Here is a 20,931-nt window from a genome sequence, read left to right as displayed (position 1 = left end):
TGAATAATTGATTTATTAAGTGCTTGAATGACCGAATTAATAGTTGAATGAATGATTGAATGAATGGCTGAATGAATGGTTGAATGAATGATTGAATGAATGATTGAATGAATGGTTGAATGAATTTTTTTTTGTGTTACTTACGTAAACTTTCTCATAGTCATTTTCTTTTATGAAAACACTGCAGAGACTCGTTAGAGATTTCTCACTTTTAAAAATAAATGAATGAATGAATAAAAGAATGTATGAATGAATGAATGAATGAATGAATGAATGAATGAATGAATGAAAGAGTGAGTGAATGTATAGATAAACAAATAAGCAAATGAATGAATGAGTGAATTAAAGGACAAAATGGTTGAAAAAATGAATTAGAGAGAAAAAAAGCCAGTGAACGAGGTACTGTATTAGTGAGATGAAGACTGGATGGAAGAATTATCAAAAATATTAGCAAATGAATGAATGGATACGTGATTGAAAGAAGGAACTAATAATTAGAAGAATGAATGAATAATTTAAATATAAGTTAAAGCTGTAAATCTTTATAAATAAATCAATAATTAATTAGACAACCTTATAAAAGTTGATAAACTGTGTTTGCTATCTCTGTGAAGCTCAAATACATTCCTTGAAAAGAGTGCATGAATGAATGAATGAATGAATAATGAATGAATAAAAGAATGAATAGGTGAGTAAATTAATAAACAAATGAATGAATAAATGAAGAAAATGTATAACTTTAATTGAATGAATAAATCATGCACCGATATTTTTTTCATAAAATACGAACACAATATTTCGGTAATTTACCATCCACTCATTCATTCATTCATTCATTCATTCATTCCTTCCTTCCTTCCTTCCTTCCTTCCTTCATTCATTCATTCGTTCGTTCGTTCGTTCGTTCCTCACCAAGCTTCAACATGTTGGCCAGCATTCAGCGTGATACATATCATGTTGTTGATCATGACATTGCTCAGTCTGTGAATGTTAATTGGAGATTGGATGAATGAATGAATGAAGGAATGAACGAACGAACGAATGAATGAATGAACGAATAAAAGTTAACCAACTGAAAGGGTTTCTTAGAACTGGACTCCTTCTCTTCTTTGTAATGTTCAATGATGCTTCTGACGATCCCGACGAACGCCATCTGGCTCAGTCGGCAGAGCACGTGATATAAAATCATCATTATCATCACTTCATCGTCATCATCATAACTTCTTCATCATCATCGCCGTCAGTAGATCATCATTAACATCATAATCACAACAACAACAACAAAACTACCATCACAATCACTGCCACCACCATCACCGTCATCATCATCATCACTTCTTCTTCATCATCATCATCATCATCATCACCTTGTCATCTGAATCGTCACGTGGTACGTTGGCTGCAACTTCTAGAAGTTTCTCTACAAGCTCAGAACGTTTCGTGTACTTGAACATGAGAATATCTGGGGTTATGATGATGATGATGGCGGTGATGATGATGATGATGACGGTGACGATGATGATGAAGATATCATCATTGTCGCATTACACACACAACTCCGAAATCACTAAAATTCATGAATATCATCATCACCACCACCATCATCATCATCATCATCAATAACATCATTATCATCACCAGTAACACCATTATCATCATCCTCACCGTTCCATATCTTAGGCAAATGTTGATAACCGGCCTGTCTTTCTATGGCAGTCAAGATACAATCCAAGACTTTGTATGTTGGTGTATACGACTGTATGTGTGTACGTATGTGTATGTATTTATGCGTGTGTGTGTGTGTATGTTTGTATGTATATGTGTGTGTTTTTTGTTTGCTTGTAGGTATGTGTATATTAATTTTCAATAAAAGACATCTTACGTGTGGAATGAGTTTATTATAGTTCTCCATTATTGAATCCAGGGTTCCATAGTAACAGAGTGATATCAGCATGTTCGTACTGTATGTGTTTGTACATGTATGTTTGTATGTGTGCTTGTATGTGTGTGTGTTTGTTAATGGTTGTACGTTTATGTTTGTTTATATGTCTATACTTGAATGAATGAATGAGTGTATAGATAAGTCAATTTGTGAATGTTTGAATCAACAAACCAATCAACGAAGCAAAAAACGAATTAGCCAATCAGCTGACAGCGAGTCAACCAACCAACCAGCCAGACAGCCAGCCAATCAGCTCTACTAACTAGTAATGTGAAGTCTGCTTATTATCGCCCAGCATATGTTCCCAGCCCCTCTCGACAACCAGATCGTTAATCCTCAAGGCCAGATTGCAACTCCTAAGGCATCTGAGACACTGATTAATCATCGTTATCATCATTATCGTCATTGTCATCATCATCATCATCATCATCATCATTTTAAACAAACTTTTGCCATGGCAGTGCTGAAGAATTGATCTGGATTTTAAAAAAGATGATAATGAGTGATAACATTTCATCATCAACAACAACAACAGGATCACAATCATCACCATCATCATCACATCACCGCCAACATCATCATCATCATCATCATAATCGCCAGCGTCACCAACAACCGCAGCAGCAACAAAAACGTACAGTCTGTTGCTTCCGTTACTTCAACATTGGATTGTGATAACTCGTCAACTATATCATGCAGAAGTCTGTGGCGTGCTGATGACGATGATGGTGATGACGACGATGATGATGATTACGATGATGATTACGATTACGATGATGATGACGATGATGATGACGATGATGATGACAGCAATACTCACTTGGTAGGCTGTAGACGATTTGGATGACGTAATACCAAGTCGTTAATGATGGTTCTATGAATGAATGAATGAACAAATAAAAGAATGAATGAATGGATTGAATGAATGAATGAAGGAATGAATGAATTAATGAATGAATGAATGAAAGAATGAATGAATGAATGAAGTAATGAATTAATGAGTGAATGAATGAATGAATGAACGAACGAACGAACGAATGAACGAACGAACAAACAAACCTATGCCGCACTTCTTCATCTCGTTGATGGTAGCAAAGGCGTAAGAATTAGCTGACCTATCGCTAACACCAACGACATCAGCAAGAACATCTTTACTGTCTTGGTTTCTGCTGTCGGCCATTTTGTTTTTGTTGTCGGCCATTTTGTTTTTGTTGTTGTCAACAAATGTTGCAATCGTGGCGAGAATTGTGTTGAATGTTTTCAAGTTGGGTGCCGTCTTCGAGGCGTTCATCTCTCTCAATATCTCCTTCATTGATCGAGGATGGATGGATGGATGGATGAATGAATAAATGGGTAGATGGATGAATGAATGAATGGATGGATAGATGATTGAGTAAACAAATGAATGCACTCACTCACTCATGCAATCAAGTAACCCGAATCATTCAATTACAACAGAAAGGAAACAATTGCACGTAGCACCATGCATGCAGACACACAAACACATATATACACATACAAACACACACATATAAACACATACAAACACAAACATACATGCACATACAAACAAACAAACATACACAAACACACACATACAAACAAACAAACACATACAAACACACACACACAAACACACAGACATACCAGCGTATAATTCCAAGCTTCATTTAAATTATGCCTAACAAATGGAATAGCCGTTAATATAGCATTGTACGTTCCGACATCAACTGGTAGTGATAATGATGATGATGATGCAGATGATGATGATGATGATGTTGTTGTTGATGATGATGAGGGTGATGACGAAAGACAAAAACGATGATGAAAAAAAAATAATAAAAAATTTTTATTTATGGTAAAATCAACTGTATTAAATAATGATAATGATGATGATGACGATGATGATAATGATAACGACGACGATGATGATGATGATGGGTGATATTGATAATGATAGTACTAATGAAAGCTGATACGTACATTCGACACCTTTATCTTTGTAATTCATGTACTCTTCCAAGCCAGACTCCACTGAGAAGTACTGTTTAATTATGGAAAATAAATATTAATTAAAAATAAAATAATAATAATGATTAATATTATTGTTATATAATAATAAAAATTATTATTATTATATAATCGTAACAATTATTATTATTATATAATAATAATAATTATTATTATTATTACGATAAAAAAATGTTACCTTAATCCTGCCTTTGATAATACTGCATACGTTTCTAGGCGATTTCTCACTAATCTCTCTGTAAACATTCTCAGCTGGGCCTTCATCTCTGCATAAATTAACATAAATTAGCATAATTTATTATAATTATCCTGCCATATTGTAACCACCACCACCACCACCATCAACGCAGCAATCAGCAGCAGCATCACCAACAAGACTAACTTCCAAATTTCATCAATGTGTCTATTAGTCGAACCGCTGCCATCATCATCATCACCGACGCGGTCACTAGTAGCAGCACTATTACCATCACCACCGCCGGCCCCCTCTTCTTGTTCGCTCACAAATTCACTTTTAAAATGCCTAATTTCCGGATCTAGAGGCGCTTTTAAGGGCTGGGAGTTAGTGAAACATAGCAGATCAAGCAGATCATCTATGATTGGCCTGGGAAGTTCGTTACCTAGTGACGTCACAAAGATATATATGATATATATATACATATATATATAATAATCATCATCATCATCATCCATATTCACATCACCATCATCACCATTGTCGAGATTTTTCATATAAGAATCATAGGCCCCAAGTGGCTCTCTTCTTTCAATTCTTTCCTTCAATCCATCCACTGATTCAGGAGCCGATGCTGGTGGTTCGATAGGCATGTAATCCTATACGTATATGCATGTATAATAATAATCAGAAAAATAATAAAAAGAATAACAATATTATAATTATGATGATAATATTTCATTATAATTTCATTACTTTGATGTGGTGATCGGCTGGGGCATATTTAAAAAGATTAGGATAGCGTTTCATGACGTATCTAGCCGCTTCTCGACCGGAGGCCATAGACAAACTGTACATTTTCTTGTTTATGGTGTGTATTATTATTATTAATTATTATTATTATATTATTATAATTAATGTGACATTTTCTTCATTTGAATATTTAACCGATAATAACTTTTATTTACCTTATCAACCCCAGTGTATGGCAATAGGTAAGGATCATCTATATACTGATACGATGGCGCTTCGTAGTCCTTTGTCATAGTTTGCATTCATAATTTATTTATTTATAAAAATAAATAAAAATAATAATAATAATAATGATAATAATAACTAATAATAATGAAAACATTCTGGCACACACACACACACACACAGACAACCACACTTACATAAATATACTTATTTTCATATTATGCTTTATTAATATTATTATATGTAAAAATGTATGAATGTGTATGTATGTATGTGTGTGTGTAACAATTGTAACATTATTATTTATTTATTATTTATTATTATTATTATACTTTTCTAGTCACAGAAGCCAATGCTTTGATTATTGACAAGTTATCTCTGAAATGAAAATGAAGAAATAAAAAATTTGAAAAGAGTTTATTAAAAAATATATAAAAAAAAAAATAAATAATAGATAAATAATAATGAAAATATAGTTTATTTATATTTTATACATATGCAACAGGCAACCTTTTAACTTTTTTTGGTATGACGATGTTTCCAATTGTTTTGAATCTAAAATAAATTATAAATGTTAATAATTAACATTGTAAAATATTGTATATCTACACAATAATTAATTAAATAAATAATTTAATTTAACAAATTAATTTTTATTCCAATTATTAATTGAATTAAAAAGTAAATATCTTTCTTAAAAAGTTTACGGTCTGTTGTTACAAAAAATATTGATAGAATTGATATAAATAAGGTCAGAAAAATAAAGTAAAATTTTAAAGCTGAGCTGAAATCATCCAGCAATAAACAGTGAAGATGACCTGGTTCAAATTTACACAAAGGATAAAAAGCCTCATTGAATGTGATTCTATTCATTTCTTAAATAAGATGCATTGTAAGTGCATTTTACGCACAAATTACAAACGCAGTGATTGACCAATTGATTGAATGCAGTTTTTTTTTCTTTTTTTTTAGAGTTAAAAGGGGAAAAAGGATAAATGAGGGAAACTGTGAATCAGCGGCCAACATGACATGTAAGGATAAAACACTAAAATAGATAAATACCTGCAAATTATTTTGTTAATTTGAACGATTCGATTTAATTTTGAAATGTTCATCGCTCTAATTTGAATTATCTAATAGTTTTTTTAATTTATGTTTTTGAGAAATAACACTGAATTGTTGAGAGTTTTGCGTTTACTTTTAAGCATACTAAAAGTAAATTCAACCTTTATTAAAGATGTTAACCAATTTAAGATGTCAACAATTTGAGTCGGATTATTTGGGTTGCTTGGTTTATTGGTTTACTTACGAAATTGCATGGATTTCAACAAACAGCTAATACATAATATTTACTTGATTAAATATTTTTAAAACAAATAATTAAATCAAATTATGTAATTTGAAATCATTTTGGCCAATTTAAATGAAAATATTGTTTTTTGTTTCTAAAATCTCAATTTGATTTCATTGCGATATCGATGATGATGATTGTGACTAATTAAAAAACATCAAATAAAACTTATAAAATGGGATGGGTAGTTCGTAGCGAAATCGTTTGAGGAAATGACGTCATGTTAACAGCAGTTATTTAACTGCCTAGTAGTGAATTAGTCCGTATAAAGGTTTTATTCGATTCCTATCAAATAAATTTTATCAATAATAGATAGATAAACATATATAGCTAATTTTACCTTTATATTGTTATATTTATACATTCAAATTGTATAATTGTGTTGTCTCAAACTATTTTGAATTCTTTCAGAAAAATTTAAACTGCGTGCGTACATACGTAAAATTAATTACTGTTGGTTGATGGATTTATATAATGTCAGAAAGTTTTGAAGGATCGTTCGTTAACATCAGTTTAGCTTGATTAGCATTGTTGTTGTTATTTTTGTTTAACTCTTCATTTTCTCATTTCTCTCATAATACTTGACAACATTCACACATACGCAATCACATACACAATCACGTATATAATGTTTTTGATTTGACAAAAATACCATAGGAACCGACCTTGACATTTAAAAATTTTTTAATTTTGTTTCATGCACACAAACATTCGCACATACATACATGCTAACATGCTCACATGCATAAACATGATGTTTTTGATTAAGCAAAAACATATCAAAGAAACCGACCTTGACATTTTAAAAAAATTTAAATTAAATTTCTTGCAAAATCGATGATGATTATGATTCTACCAGAACATCGCGCTACTGTTAATCATTTTACAAAAACATATCAAATATAGTAGATCAAACCAGCCGATCAGAATTTCTTTTTTTGTCGTTGGAAAAATGACGTCATTTTAACTGTAGTTATTTAACTGTACTAAGTGAATTAGCAAGTATAATCAATATATTCGATTCCTACCAAAATTTTGTTACAAAATATTATATGCACTCAAAACTAACTAAATAAATAGATATATTTACTTATTGTATAAATTTATATTCAAGTTTTACAATTGACGTTAAGTAAGGCGTGGTTTCCATGGTGGTTTCACATTTACTTGATGGCCATCAAAAAATTCAAATTTCGTGCGTACATTAAATGTTTGGATGAATGTGTGGTTGGTTGAACATTAGAATTTATTCGTTGTGTATTTAGTTGATTTGATTGATTGATTAATTGAATGGATAGTTAATTAATAGTACAGTATTAAACAGTATTTCATGGTACTGTATATATGCAAAAAAGAGTGACTATAGTTCAATCCTCGTAATCCTCGTAAACCTCGCAACCGATTTCGTAAGTAAGCCGATAAGCCAACAGTACAAGCAAGTCAAATAGCCCGACTCAAAAAACTTCAAGTAAAAAAATCATCTTTTGATGTTATGAGTATAATAATTATGTTGTAATTATTTCATGTAACAATTAACTTTTGACGCAATTCAGTTTGAAAACCATATGACTATGTGATCAGCTGATTTCAAATTTGATTCGAACCCGGATAGAATTATTTCTGCGGTTTTATTCTAATTTTCTGAAAAAAATATTTTATTATATTATCAAATAATGAAAATTATTATTTTTCTGTGTAAGTAGTTTGAATTAATTGAAGTGTTTTTTGCATTTCGAAATGTTTTTCGCTAATTATCGTGTTCTTAGCTCACAGCACTTAGCTTTAGTTACGATTTATTGTTAAAATTAAAAAATCAATTAATCACTACCCAATCTACATTCTGGGTGAAGTTTAGTCAATCTTCGCCTGCTATTTTTTACGTTTATAATCTTTATATCACCTATCTAATTACTCTCCTCCTAATCACAGTAGTATTAATATTAAATGAAATAAAAATTTTTAAATTATTAATTTTTATGAAATCTCAATCCAACAGTTTTTGCAGTATTCACTAACTTCCACCTAACGACAACAGCAACAACAACAACAATCTGGCCCGATTGTTACTATGTTGAAGGTGTTCTTCGGCTGCCTTACGCAGAAATTAACGAACCATTCTATGGCTGGTTCGAAAGCAAGAGAAGCCGAAGCAGGGTTGATTACTATGGTGCGTGTTTTTTATGATATGAAACTTAAGTTTATTTTTTAAAATTATAATTTTTTAATGGTTCCTCTCAGAAAATTGATAATACCTTATAATTCATAATTTTTTTTCCTAGATTCAGTCCAAACTTATCAGCTAGGTGGCGAAACTTCAGGTGATTATGGTGTTAATTTAAAAGTCGCCCCCATGACAACTGAGGAATTGCTGAATGTAAAACAATGCTTCCAACTTAATGGCACCGAGGCAAGCCCTGTAGAACCACAAAGTCTGCTGCCTAATTTGGAAGGGTTCAAGGTCGTTTGTAATGACTATTATTATTATATGTATTCATAACGTATATATAATACAAAGAAAACTATTTGTAGAACGTTGGGGAAGAAATTATGTACGGAATCAAATGCACAGTTTGGAGAAACGTAACCAGAGAAAGTGGGAAGAAGAACACGTACACATTCTATCAAAATTCCGAAACATCTGCCCCAGTTCGATACGAGATGACAGGATACGATACCTTGCTAATATCTCATTACGATAGATACTATATCGATTACGTTCACTTTACTGCCAGGAAGTCATTTCCCGATAGGATCTTTACCATTAAAAATAGTTAGTATCTGAGAGTAATAATAAATTTTAACAAAAACAACAACAATAATATAATAACAACAACATTGTTAGTAACATTAGCCACAGGCGAAAAGAGCATTAATCAAAAGCTAATTAAAAAGTTAATTAATAGCACAATATATTTTTAAATAGATCTGACTTGTTCCGGATTTCCGGGCCCGGGTTTTTCCGGCGGCCAGCATCATCACGTGACCATGAATCCAATCCGGGAGTTTATCCACAACGACGTCGGATACGTCGATCAGGAATTCAAGGACTTTCGGAAACGCCATGGGAAGAATTACGGAGGTGAGGCTGGAGAAGAGGACAAGGTCTTGGAGAGGAAGAAAAATTTTCATCAAAATTTCAGGTTTTTTGGATTATAAAATTTACAATAATAATAATTATAGTTATTATTATAATAGTAGTAATAATAATATTTGTAATAATAATAATCATCATTATCATCATTCCTAATCCATAATTTAGGTTCGTGCAATCACAAAACAGGAAAAATCTCGGTTACACTATGAAACTTAATCACCTAGCTGACTATTCGGACGATGAGTTGAGATTGCTGATGGGCAAAAAAGTGAACAATAACGATAAATTAACTTTTAAACGTAATGGTGGATTAAGTTTTAATGAATCCAACTTCTCCGACGTCTCCCCACCACCTGACCATTGGGATTGGAGATTTCTAGGTTGATGAGAGTTTCTGGGTTTAGTGTATTAGTTTGTTATCGGCAAATCTTTCAAGTGTTTTAATCATCACCGTCATTACCGCTACAACCATCATCATTCCATCATCATCATCATCGTTGTAATCATCATCAGGAGCAGTAACACCAGTGAAAGACCAGGCGGTTTGTGGTTCGTGTTGGTCGTTCGGTACGACTGGCTGTCTAGAAGGGGCCCATTTTTTGAAAGTTTGTTGTTGCTGTTGATGTTGTTGTTGTTGTAGTAGTAATAGTTGTGGCTGCTGCTGTTGATGTTGTTGTTGTAGTGGTAATAGTTGTTGCTGCTGCTGTTGATGTTGTCGTCGTTGTTGTTGTAGTCGTTGTTGTTGTTGTTGCAACTTAATACAACTTTTTGTCGCCAAAATAATATTTATAATAAAAAATTATTATAACTAATTGCTATAGACAAAGGAACTGGTGAGGCTTTCCCAACAAGAGTTGATTGACTGCAGCTGGGGCGAAGGTAGTAATTGTAACATTGCAATCATCGTCATCTACGTCATAATAATAATAATAATAATAATAATAATAATAATAATAATAATAATAATGATGATGATGATGATGATGATGATAATGAGAACGATCTTTTATTCAGCAATGAAAAAATTGAAAATTACAGTACAAGTAAAATAAAATAATGAAATAAAATAAAGTGTCAAATATAATAGAGTATTAATCTGAGAAGATCATCGTTCGAATCGAGAGAGGAGAGTAAGACCAGAGTTAATTAGTTTTAAAATTGATTTATTTCACATTTCTGTCGCAATAGACAGCGTATGATGATGATGATATGGCAGATTTTATAAGGTTATTGCAAAAATAATCAGTCCAAATAATATTTATTAGCAAAAGATCGAATGTTTTAAAGAGACCTAGGGTAGATATTTCAAATGTATTTATTGTTATTTTTAAATATTTTTCTACACTACAGTTTTGTTTATTGTTGATAATAATAATAATAATAATCTTCTTTCCCATCATCATCATCTTCTTCTTTCCCATCATAATCATCATCATCATCATCATCATCATGAAGGCAACAACGGGTGTGATGGTGGAGAGGATTTCAGGGCCTACCAGTGGGTCATGAAGCACGGGCTGGCCTCAGAGGAGGATTACGGGACCTATATGGGACAGGTCTGTCATGATGATGATGATGATGGTGATGATGATGATGATGATGAATATGAAGATGATGAGGGTGATGATGATGATGAATATGAGGGTGGTAATGATGATGAGGAGAATGAATATGAGGGTGGTGATGATGATGATAATGATGAATATGAGGGTGGTGATGATGATGATAATGATGAATATGAGGGTGGTGATGATGATGATGAATATGAGGGTGATGATGATGATGATGAATATGAGGGTGGTTAGATGATGATGATAACGATGATGATGATGATGATAATAGAGGTAGTAATGATAATGATGATGATGAGGAGGAGGAGGACGAAAGAAATGACGAGGACAGAGATGAAAAATGATAGACCCCCTTTCTTTTGTAACGATCGTTAGGACGGCTACTGCAAAATGAAAACAGTCCCACCGACGGCCGCTATGTTGAATTACGTCACCGTGACCCCTGGGAATGCCACGGCCCTAAAACAGGCCATGGTGAGGTACGGGCCCATCTCCGTGGGGATAGATGCCGCCCACAAAAGTTTCGTCTTCTATAGTAGCGGGGTCTATTATGAACCGGCCTGCGGTTGGTTGTGACAATGACGATGTTGATGATGATGATGCTGATGATGGTGTTGATGATGATGATGACGATGTTGATGATGATGATGATGATGATGATGATGTTGCTAATGATGATGATGATAATGATGATGATGATGTTGATAATGATCATCATCATCATTTCTTCACCAGGAAACACACTCGAAAGCATAGATCATGCGGTTCTAGCTGTTGGTTATGGAACGCTAAACGGTTATTTATACGTTCATTTGTGCACACAAACATATACCAACATACATACATATATACATACGTACATACATACGTACATACATTAAAACATATATAAATACATACACCATACACACATACAGAACTGTATGTTTTGTTAAAAAATAAAAAAATTTAATAAAACATTAACAATTATATCCACATGATATATTACAAATAGATAACTATGCATATCTACATACAACAAATATGAATAAATTAAAAATTAAACCCCGCCCCCTTTTTTTAAACAGGCGAAGATTATTGGCTGATAAAAAATTCTTGGTCCACTTACTGGGGCAATGATGGATATGTACTGATCTCTCAGAAAGATAATAACTGCGGGGTTACTACTTCCGCCACCTACGTACTCATGTGATGATGATGACGATGATGATGATGATGATGATGATGACGATGATGATGACGATGATGATGAAAAGGAGGGTGATGAATATGAAAGAAGTCACAAAAATATTGTAACTACTTTGCTACATTAGCTCGCTTTTGCTTTCTTGAACATTAGACATTTATTATCTATCTCGATAGAGATTTTTCAACTTAATTATGGTATTTAGATTGTATTTAGGTATTTTTGTTGTTTGGTCATACTAAAATAGATAATTTATATTGCGGAACTAGTATTTATCTAATTATGTGTACGTATGTTTGTATGTATGGGTGTGTGCTATGTTGCAGTATACCGAGCGCCTCATAATTGATTGTTGGTATGTTGTTATGCCAACCGCTTGTATGTATGTATGTGTATGTATGTATGTATGTATGTATGTATGTATGTATGTATGTATGTATGTATGTATGTATGTATGTATGTATGCAGCCACCTTACGCATGTTCTTAACTGCAGCTTTCAAGATTAGCCGTTGATTAATATGTAAATATAATTTGTCAGGATTATTGTGATTATTATTACTCTTATTGTGTTATTATTATTATTATTGTTGTTGTTATTATTATTAATTTAATTTGATAATTTGCTGTGGTTTAAAAGTTTAATAAAATAATAATAATATTAATGATAATAGCGGTATTGTTTATTCTATGCCGATAACTTGACACTTTGAAAGCAATAGTGGCCCGGAAAAACAATAATAATATCAATAATAATAATAATAATAATAATAATAACAAAAACAACAATAATAATAACAACAATAATAATTAGTATAACAATAATAATAATAATAATAATGGAATTTGACATCATCATCGCGTTCTTACAAAAACATCAACAACAATCAATCAATCAATAAATTTGGAATAAATTATTTTTTTAGATTAAACTTTTAATCAAAACAAAAGCAATATATCACATTATCATCATCATAATCTTAGTCTACGTCGTCATCTACGTCATCATCATCATCATTTTTCAAAATGGCGGAAGCAGTCAAGGTCATCGTACGATGTCGACCAATGAACGGTCGAGAAAAGGGGTTGAACTGTCAAAATGTTATCACCATTGAAAATAGGACCGCCTCCTGCTCTATAAATAACCCAGCTGACCAAAAGGCTCCGCCCAAAAGGCTAGACTTGCATAAATTATTATAATTATGAATAATTAGACTGGTAATTCAAGAACATTGTCGTTTCTTTATAACCATTGATTAATTAATTTATTTATTTATTTCAACTTTGTTACACAGTTCAACGTGATCTTATTGCGGCATTTTTTTCTATAGCTATTTATGCTATTGTTATTATTATTATTGTTGTTGTTGTGTATTTAGATTCACTTTTGACGGGGCTTATGACGTCAACTCGACCACAGAACAAATATATGCCGATATTGGATTTCCTCTGGTCGAAGTCTGTCGAAGTTTGCTCGTTATAATAAGTTTACTATACTATCTTATCCATGGCGTATAACAATAATAATAACAACAACAATAATAATAATAATGTTAATAATAATTAAGGGAGTGACGGAAGGATACAATGGGACTATTTTTGCATACGGACAAACGGGATGTGGAAAGTCGTTCACTATGCAGGGAATCAGTGATCCGGCTAACCAGAGAGGTATTATACCGAGGTACTTATTGTTATTATTATTATTATTACTGCTACTACTACTACTACTAGGTATAGTAGTTGTTGTAGTAGTAGTAGCAGCGGCTGTAGAAGTAGCAGCAGTAAGATAGTAGTAGTAGTAGTAGTTATAGTAGCATAGCAGCACCAGTAGTAATACTGCTGTAATTGTTTTATTGTTGTTATTACTAATAAGATAATTTTAATTTTTAAAATAATTTTGCAGAGCGTTCGACCACATATTCGAGACGATCCAAGTATCGGAGCACAGCAAGTACTTGGTACATGCCTCCTACCTCGAGATATACAACGAGGAGATTCGGGATCTGTTGGGCAAGGATATCAAACAAAAACTGGATCTGAAGGAAAATCCAGACAAGGGAATCTACGTGCAGAGTTTGTTTCACTTTCGTTTTTCATAGGAGTTTTTTGAAAACTACAAAAATAACAATAGCAACTACAAAATAAAACAACACTAATAGCACAGCTTGAAACAAAACAAAACAACAACAACTACAACAGCATCATTAGCAGTTTTAAACATTACCAACACAACATCATCAACAGTTTGACACAGCACAAAAGCATCCACGTAAACGAATCCACCACTCCAAACGTCATCCAACATTCCAGGCCTCTCAAAAAACCCCTGCAAAAATGGACAGGACTGCCAGGCAGTGATGGAGAGGGGGTGGAAGAACAGGTCGACCGGGGCGACCCTCATGAACTCTGACTCCTCCCGCAGTCACTCCATCTTCACCATACATCTGGAAAGATGCGATCAAGATGAGCGCGGTGAAGAGCACATCAAAGTGGCTAAGTTGAATCTTGTTGATCTGGCGGGCAGCGAGAGACAGGCGAAAACCGGTACGTTGTTTGTTTATGTGTGTGCGTGTGCACTTGTGTACGTGTGTTTTTATCTTACATGTATGTTGGTGTATGCGTATGTACGTATTTTTAATGTATGGATACAAGTTTTAGGTGAAATTTACGTAAAAATTTATACAGCTTTTTGTAACGTTATTTCTTTGGTACTTTTTGCGACTATATAAAATTTAGTCCTGTGTTGAATGAAGGGTTCTGTTTTTTCTAGCTAGCCGTCAACATGCATTACATATAATCTCGTACCAGGAGCCACTGGCGATCGATTGAAAGAAGCCACGAAAATCAACCTCTCCCTCTCGGCCCTGGGTAACGTAATTTCGGCCCTGGTCGACGGTAAATCCACTCACATTCCGTATCGAGACTCCAAGCTAACGAGGCTCTTGCAGGACTCACTGGGCGGCAACACGAAAACGCTGATGATCGCCTGCCTGTCGCCTGCCGACAACAACTACGACGAGACGTTGAGCACGCTGAGGTACGCAAACAGGGCGAAGAACATAAAGAACAAACCGAAGGTGAACGAGGATCCGAAGGACGCCATGTTAAGGGAGTACCAGAGTGAGATCGAACGTCTGAAGGCCATGCTTCGTGGAGAGGTGCCTGTTCAGATTGATGGTCAGCCGATGGTCATTTCTTGGTGTCAAAAAATTTAGAATTTTTTGAAATTATTCCCATAAAATGATTCATAGCATAGCATAACTCTAAAAGGAAGCTATTGTAATTTGAAAGGCGTCAGTAAAACTGGAGGTATGAGTCAGAAAGATGTTGAAGACGAAAAAAATCGCTTACGCCAGGTTCCTAGGCTTTCAAAATTATTTCACCTTTTAATTAATTTTGGTAAGAAAATGTAGAGATTAACTTAGTTTATTTCGCATATTGACTATTTTTTATATTTCAGTGAGAGTTTTTAACTTAAATAGGAATTCGAGCTAGAAATGAAGACGTTGAAAGAAGAATTGAAAGCCGCGAAACTTTCAAAGGATGAGATGGAAGAGGAAATTGGAAAATTGAAAAACAACTACGAAAGACAGGTGGCTAAAATCGAAAGTTCTGAAAAAACCTCGAGTCAGTTTCGTTTCTAAATATAACTAACAATATATTTAATGATTATTCTATTCAGCTGTTAGTTTTACCAATAGATGAACATACATTTAAAAGTTAAGAACTTAAACGAAACATGGACTTACAAATTTTATGAATTACACTTTTTTTGCATGAATTAAGTCACATTTCTATGAATTATTATGAATTATACCAACTATTATTAATGCTATTATATGAATTAATATGAATCGTAATTATGTGAATTATAGTGAATTAAAATTATGATGAATTGTGAATTACGTACATGTTTCTTCCCAGAGAAGTTAAGAAACAATGAGGATGATGTTAGTGTAAATGTTTTACCGTAACTTTCTATCATAGTAAAATATAAGTTATACTATCATTGCTCTCTCTCTCTTTCTCTCTTTCTCTCTCTCTCTTTCTCTCTTTCTCTCTCTCTCTTTATATATAATATTATTAAATAATAATTAAATTATTAATAAAATTATATCAAAATGTTATGTGTAAATTTGAATGTAACGCAGTTCATTGCAAACTCAACTGCATGTACGTACATTCACGCTCGCGTGTTTCTGTTTACTTCAATTCGTTAACTGAAAAATACAATCATATTTTACTAATTTCTAATTTCTTGCAGAACGACGACAATGAAGATGGCGATGACGTAGATGAAGATGACCGCAAATACACGCAGGGTTCAACCCCGGTTCACGCGGTTCACGTAGGCACTCACAAGGGTGGAAAGAAGGGTATCAGCTCCAAAGATGACGTTGTTAAGAGGTACGTGGGTATGTGTGTGTGAGTGTGTGCGTGTATGTGTGTGTGAGTGTGTGTGTATCATAACTTTTAGATTGCAAGAACTACAGCAGAATTTCGTAGGTGGAGAGCTCTCGAATAATGAGGAGATTAAGGAGAAGAGGAAGAAGAAGAAGAAATACGCAGAGGAAGCCAGGAATAAATTACAAGGTGTGTGGTGTTTGTGTGTGTGTGTGTATGTGTTCGTGTGTATGTGTGTGTGTGTGTCTTTGTTTGTATGCGTGTACGCTCAAGTCTAATTGTTTAGCTAGACAAAACAACCAAGCAAGTAGATTTTATATTATTGTTGTTTTAATATTTTACTCATTAAATGACTCAAACGTTGGTTTAATTAATTATAATAATTAATTAATTGTAATTAATTAATTGTAATTGGTGTTGCGATATATCGCGAGAGTTCAAGAAATATATGTTGAAAGCTTAACTTTTTAAACTAAAATATTTTTTTGGATTCTTCTTTGGATTATGTCTATTTATAGAAGCATTATCTCGGGACGGCGACGATATTGTCGTTGGCATGTTTAAAAACGTTCAAGATGAGCTCAAATACAAAAATAAACTGCTTGAAAAGGAGAAGCAGAAGGTATTTTTCGCTATTGTTTCCAATTTATCGAAAAATTTGTTTGTTTGTTTGTTTGTTTGTTTGTCTGTCTGTCTGTCTGTCTGTTTGTTTGTTTGTTTGTTTGTTTATTCATTTTGCCCTACACTTCATAAGCCCACCTTAAGACAATCTGAGTGGTTATGATTTGAAATCGTGAACATAAAATAACATAAACGTCCCTGACGGCACACGCAAACAAACAAACAAATAAAGAAACAAACAACAAACAAACAACAAACAAACACACCACAAACGGCAAACAACACACCACAAACACCCCACACGACAGTCTGAGTCTTTGAGATGTGAGATCATGGACATCCAGCAAGAGTTCGAATTCGATCGGATCGACTACCTAGATACAATAAGGAAACAAGAACAACAGCTTAAGTATTTTCAAGTTGGTGGTGGTGATGATGATGATTATACTGCTACTGGTGATGATTGTGATGGTGATGATGATGGTGATGGCGAGGGTGATGATGATGATAATGAAAATTACCGTAAAATTGACGATAAAAAATTGATTATTTTTAAACGAAAGATCATAACAATTTACTGGCCAACAAATCAACCAATCATTTCGTTCCCAATCAAGCAACCAATCAACTCGATTCCAACCAACCAATCAACCAACTCCCCACAATCAACCAACCAACAATCAACCAACTCATCCTCAATCAACCAACCAATCAGGCAATTCTATCTAGAATCCATCCTCTAATCCGTAAGGATTGTAACTTCGCGAACCTGGATAAGATCAAATCCCAAGCGGAATGGGATGAAATAAATAAGAACTGGATTCTGCCTAAGGTGGTCGTGGAGAAGGGGCATCTGCCCTCTGCCACACCCCCTACCAACAATGGTGATGACGAGAATGTCAATTGAATTATTATTATTATTATTTTATTATTATTTTATAATAATAATAATCATTTAATTATTATTATTTAATTATTATTATTATTAGGCACGCGAAATGCCGGCCAATCAAACGACTCGTACTACAACCACTCCAATAACTCCGATTACTATGACGACCAGAGAATCAAACAGGTATTATTATTATTATTTAAGTATCATCATCAGCAGCAGCAGCAGCAAAGACAGCGTCATCATCATTATCATCACCATTCTTACTAGAAACTTCAGAACAGTGACGAACAAGAGATGGCTAAGAACTACTTCAAATCGACCAGGGCCGAAGAGATACTGAGTAAGTTATTTCAATAATAGTAATGACAATAATAAAAATATTAAATATAATAACGATAATAACAATAATAATAATAACAATAATAATAATAACAATAATGGAAACTGTTTTATTTCAACCAAAGTCGTTAAAATGAAAGAAAAATGTAATTAAAAATGTAGTAATGTTCAATAAAAACCACAATGCTCATACCCAGTGCAAAGCGGTGACATATTCAAATTGGTTTTAAAGTGTTCATATCGCAATGAATGCCATAGATCGACCTAATTAGTTTATTAATTTTCTATTAATTATAATAGTCAATTAATTTGTTAATAAATGAAATCGGTCATGAATTTTTAATTAGTGTAAATAATAATATGGGGAACATCCTTTTATTTTCTAACTCCAAATACCAAATATTAATAATGAAATAATTATAAAATCCTATTTAATAATAATAATAATTTTAATAATAATAATTTTAATAATAATAATAATTTTAATAATAATAATTTTAATAATAATAATAACAATAATTTTCAATAATAATAATAATAATTTTAATAATAATAATGATAATTTTAATAATAATAAGGATAATATTTTTCAACCATATAAGATTCTAGCAGTAATTACGACGACGACAGCCTTAACACCAGCTACAATAGCGGCAGCAGCTCTGGTAATAACAATAGCGGTAAGGAATTTTTATTGTTATTATTGTTTTTATTGTTTATTTGTTTAGTGATATTTGTTCACCATCGTCATCGTCACATCACCGCTACCGACCATAATGACCCAAACAGGAAACGGAAGGATGGCGATGAAGAAGATGATGACGTCATCGCCTAGGCCCGGTTATGATAACGGTGGTGGTAATGATGACGGAAGTCTAACCATGAGAAAGCCAATCCGTCTTGAGGCACTCCCAATGAACCAGCAGGATAGTAATAAACTTAGGAAGGGGAAGAAAAATATAAAGAATAATAATTATAATAATAATTATGGTGGAGATTATTAATTCTCAAATAATAATAATAATGGGACGGGGTCTATTGTTTCGGAAATCCGGACACGTATTCGGGATTTTACGTACGTACGTATGTCATAATATCCCGGTGTAAATGTTTTAAAAGTAAAAGTTTGGAATTGAAGTTGAAATTTTTTGATTGATTGATTGACTGATTGGTTGGTTAATTAATTTATTGATTGACTGATTGGTAGGTTAATTAATTGATTGGCTGATTGATATGTGAGTCGATTGATTGACAAACGAATGAACAAACTGGTGCGTATATAAGGGAGCTTTTTTTATGGTAATTAAAATAGCTAATCATTCACGAGTTAAAAAATTTTGACAAATAAATAATTCTATTATTGTACGCACACTTATTTAGCGCTATACAAATGAGATAATATGTTATTTTATACATTTGTTTAGCGCTATATAAATTACAACTTGATGATACACTATCTGTGATAGATAACTTTTTAGATACAAATATTTAATATATCTCTACGTGTCTTGTTTTCTATGTTCATTCTTTCAGTCATTTATTGATCCATCATTTAAATATTCATTCAGTCCGTCAATCATTCATTCATTCAATTATTCAATCAATCATTCACTCATTCATTCAATCATTCATTCATTATAACAACGATATAACAATACCGTATTGACATTACATAATTGTAATTATTCAGCGTGAATCTCAATAGAAAATTTTTAAAAAATAAATAACAATAATAAAAAATATAATAATAATCATTACTATTATTGATATTATAATATTAATAATAATAACAAATAATAATATTATTATTATTTATTTGAAATTATCTGTCAAAACTTTTTCCAATAAAAATTCACACATTGTTAATTGTGTTTTGCACATATACATAAACGTATACAAACTATACATATAGAAGTGGTAGCAGCAGCAGCAGTAGTAGCAGTAGTAGTAGAAGTAGTAGTAGCAGTAGTAGTAGTAGTAGTAGTTGTTGTTGTTGTTGTTGTTGTGGTAGCGATAAAGATTTTAAACAACCGAATTTCTGGAATGTTACAATGGCCTTATATGATTAATATTGAACAGACAAATTTGCTTCAAAGATGATGAAAATGATGATGATGGAGATGCCGTGTCATAAACAGTGATTATGACGACGATGATGATGACTAACCAAACGATGATGAAGATGGTGGTGGTGAATATTCCAGAAATAACTTTTTCGGAGACATAAGAGTTACTACTATATCATAAATAAAGTTATTCTTAATATCTCCTTTCACGCACACACACACACACACACACACACACATACACACACACACACATATATATATATATATATATAT

At 32.8% G+C, this 20,931-nt stretch overlaps 3 protein-coding genes across 3 annotated transcripts; 2 read left to right on the top strand and 1 right to left on the bottom strand.

Annotated features, from left to right (window-relative positions):
• Positions 1–908: 908 nt before the first annotated feature.
• On the bottom strand, positions 909–6,269 carry HELRODRAFT_194044 (hypothetical protein; the record flags this gene model as incomplete). Its single annotated transcript, XM_009030130.1, has 16 exons — positions 6,189–6,269; positions 5,637–5,681; positions 5,459–5,504; positions 5,117–5,185; positions 4,905–5,009; positions 4,687–4,807; positions 4,356–4,593; positions 4,152–4,239; positions 3,926–3,986; positions 3,590–3,672; positions 3,002–3,248; positions 2,763–2,816; positions 2,581–2,655; positions 1,368–1,462; positions 1,074–1,153; positions 909–981 (listed from the first exon to the last, which is right to left on the bottom strand). Exons 1-16 carry the CDS (start codon positions 6,239–6,241, stop codon positions 909–911), a joined length of 1,533 nt encoding a protein of 510 aa, XP_009028378.1. The 5' UTR covers positions 6,242–6,269.
• A 2,266-nt stretch (positions 6,270–8,535) lies between these two features.
• HELRODRAFT_88556 (hypothetical protein) lies at positions 8,536–12,334 on the top strand (the record flags this gene model as incomplete). The annotated part of the gene is made up of 11 exons (XM_009030081.1): positions 8,536–8,650; positions 8,757–8,935; positions 9,007–9,247; positions 9,401–9,617; positions 9,737–9,951; positions 10,085–10,176; positions 10,393–10,453; positions 11,027–11,127; positions 11,518–11,707; positions 11,878–11,937; positions 12,210–12,334. Coding segments are annotated over 11 exons (1,596 nt in total), but the record flags the coding sequence as incomplete, so codon positions are not given.
• Positions 12,335–13,707: 1,373 nt separating this feature from the next.
• Positions 13,708–18,262, top strand: HELRODRAFT_88642 (hypothetical protein; the record flags this gene model as incomplete). The annotated part of the gene is made up of 11 exons (XM_009030090.1): positions 13,708–13,785; positions 13,896–14,011; positions 14,234–14,403; positions 14,641–14,874; positions 15,139–15,518; positions 15,651–15,686; positions 15,813–15,961; positions 16,808–16,923; positions 17,253–17,356; positions 17,664–17,774; positions 18,071–18,262. Coding segments are annotated over 11 exons (1,686 nt in total), but the record flags the coding sequence as incomplete, so codon positions are not given.
• Between the last annotated feature and the right edge of the window lie 2,669 nt (positions 18,263–20,931).

Source organism: Helobdella robusta (genome assembly GCF_000326865.2).
Source record: "Helobdella robusta unplaced genomic scaffold HELROscaffold_65, whole genome shotgun sequence".
NCBI classification, from domain to species: Eukaryota; Metazoa; Annelida; class Clitellata; order Rhynchobdellida; family Glossiphoniidae; genus Helobdella; species Helobdella robusta.
This window is presented reverse-complemented; position numbering and strand designations above follow the sequence as displayed.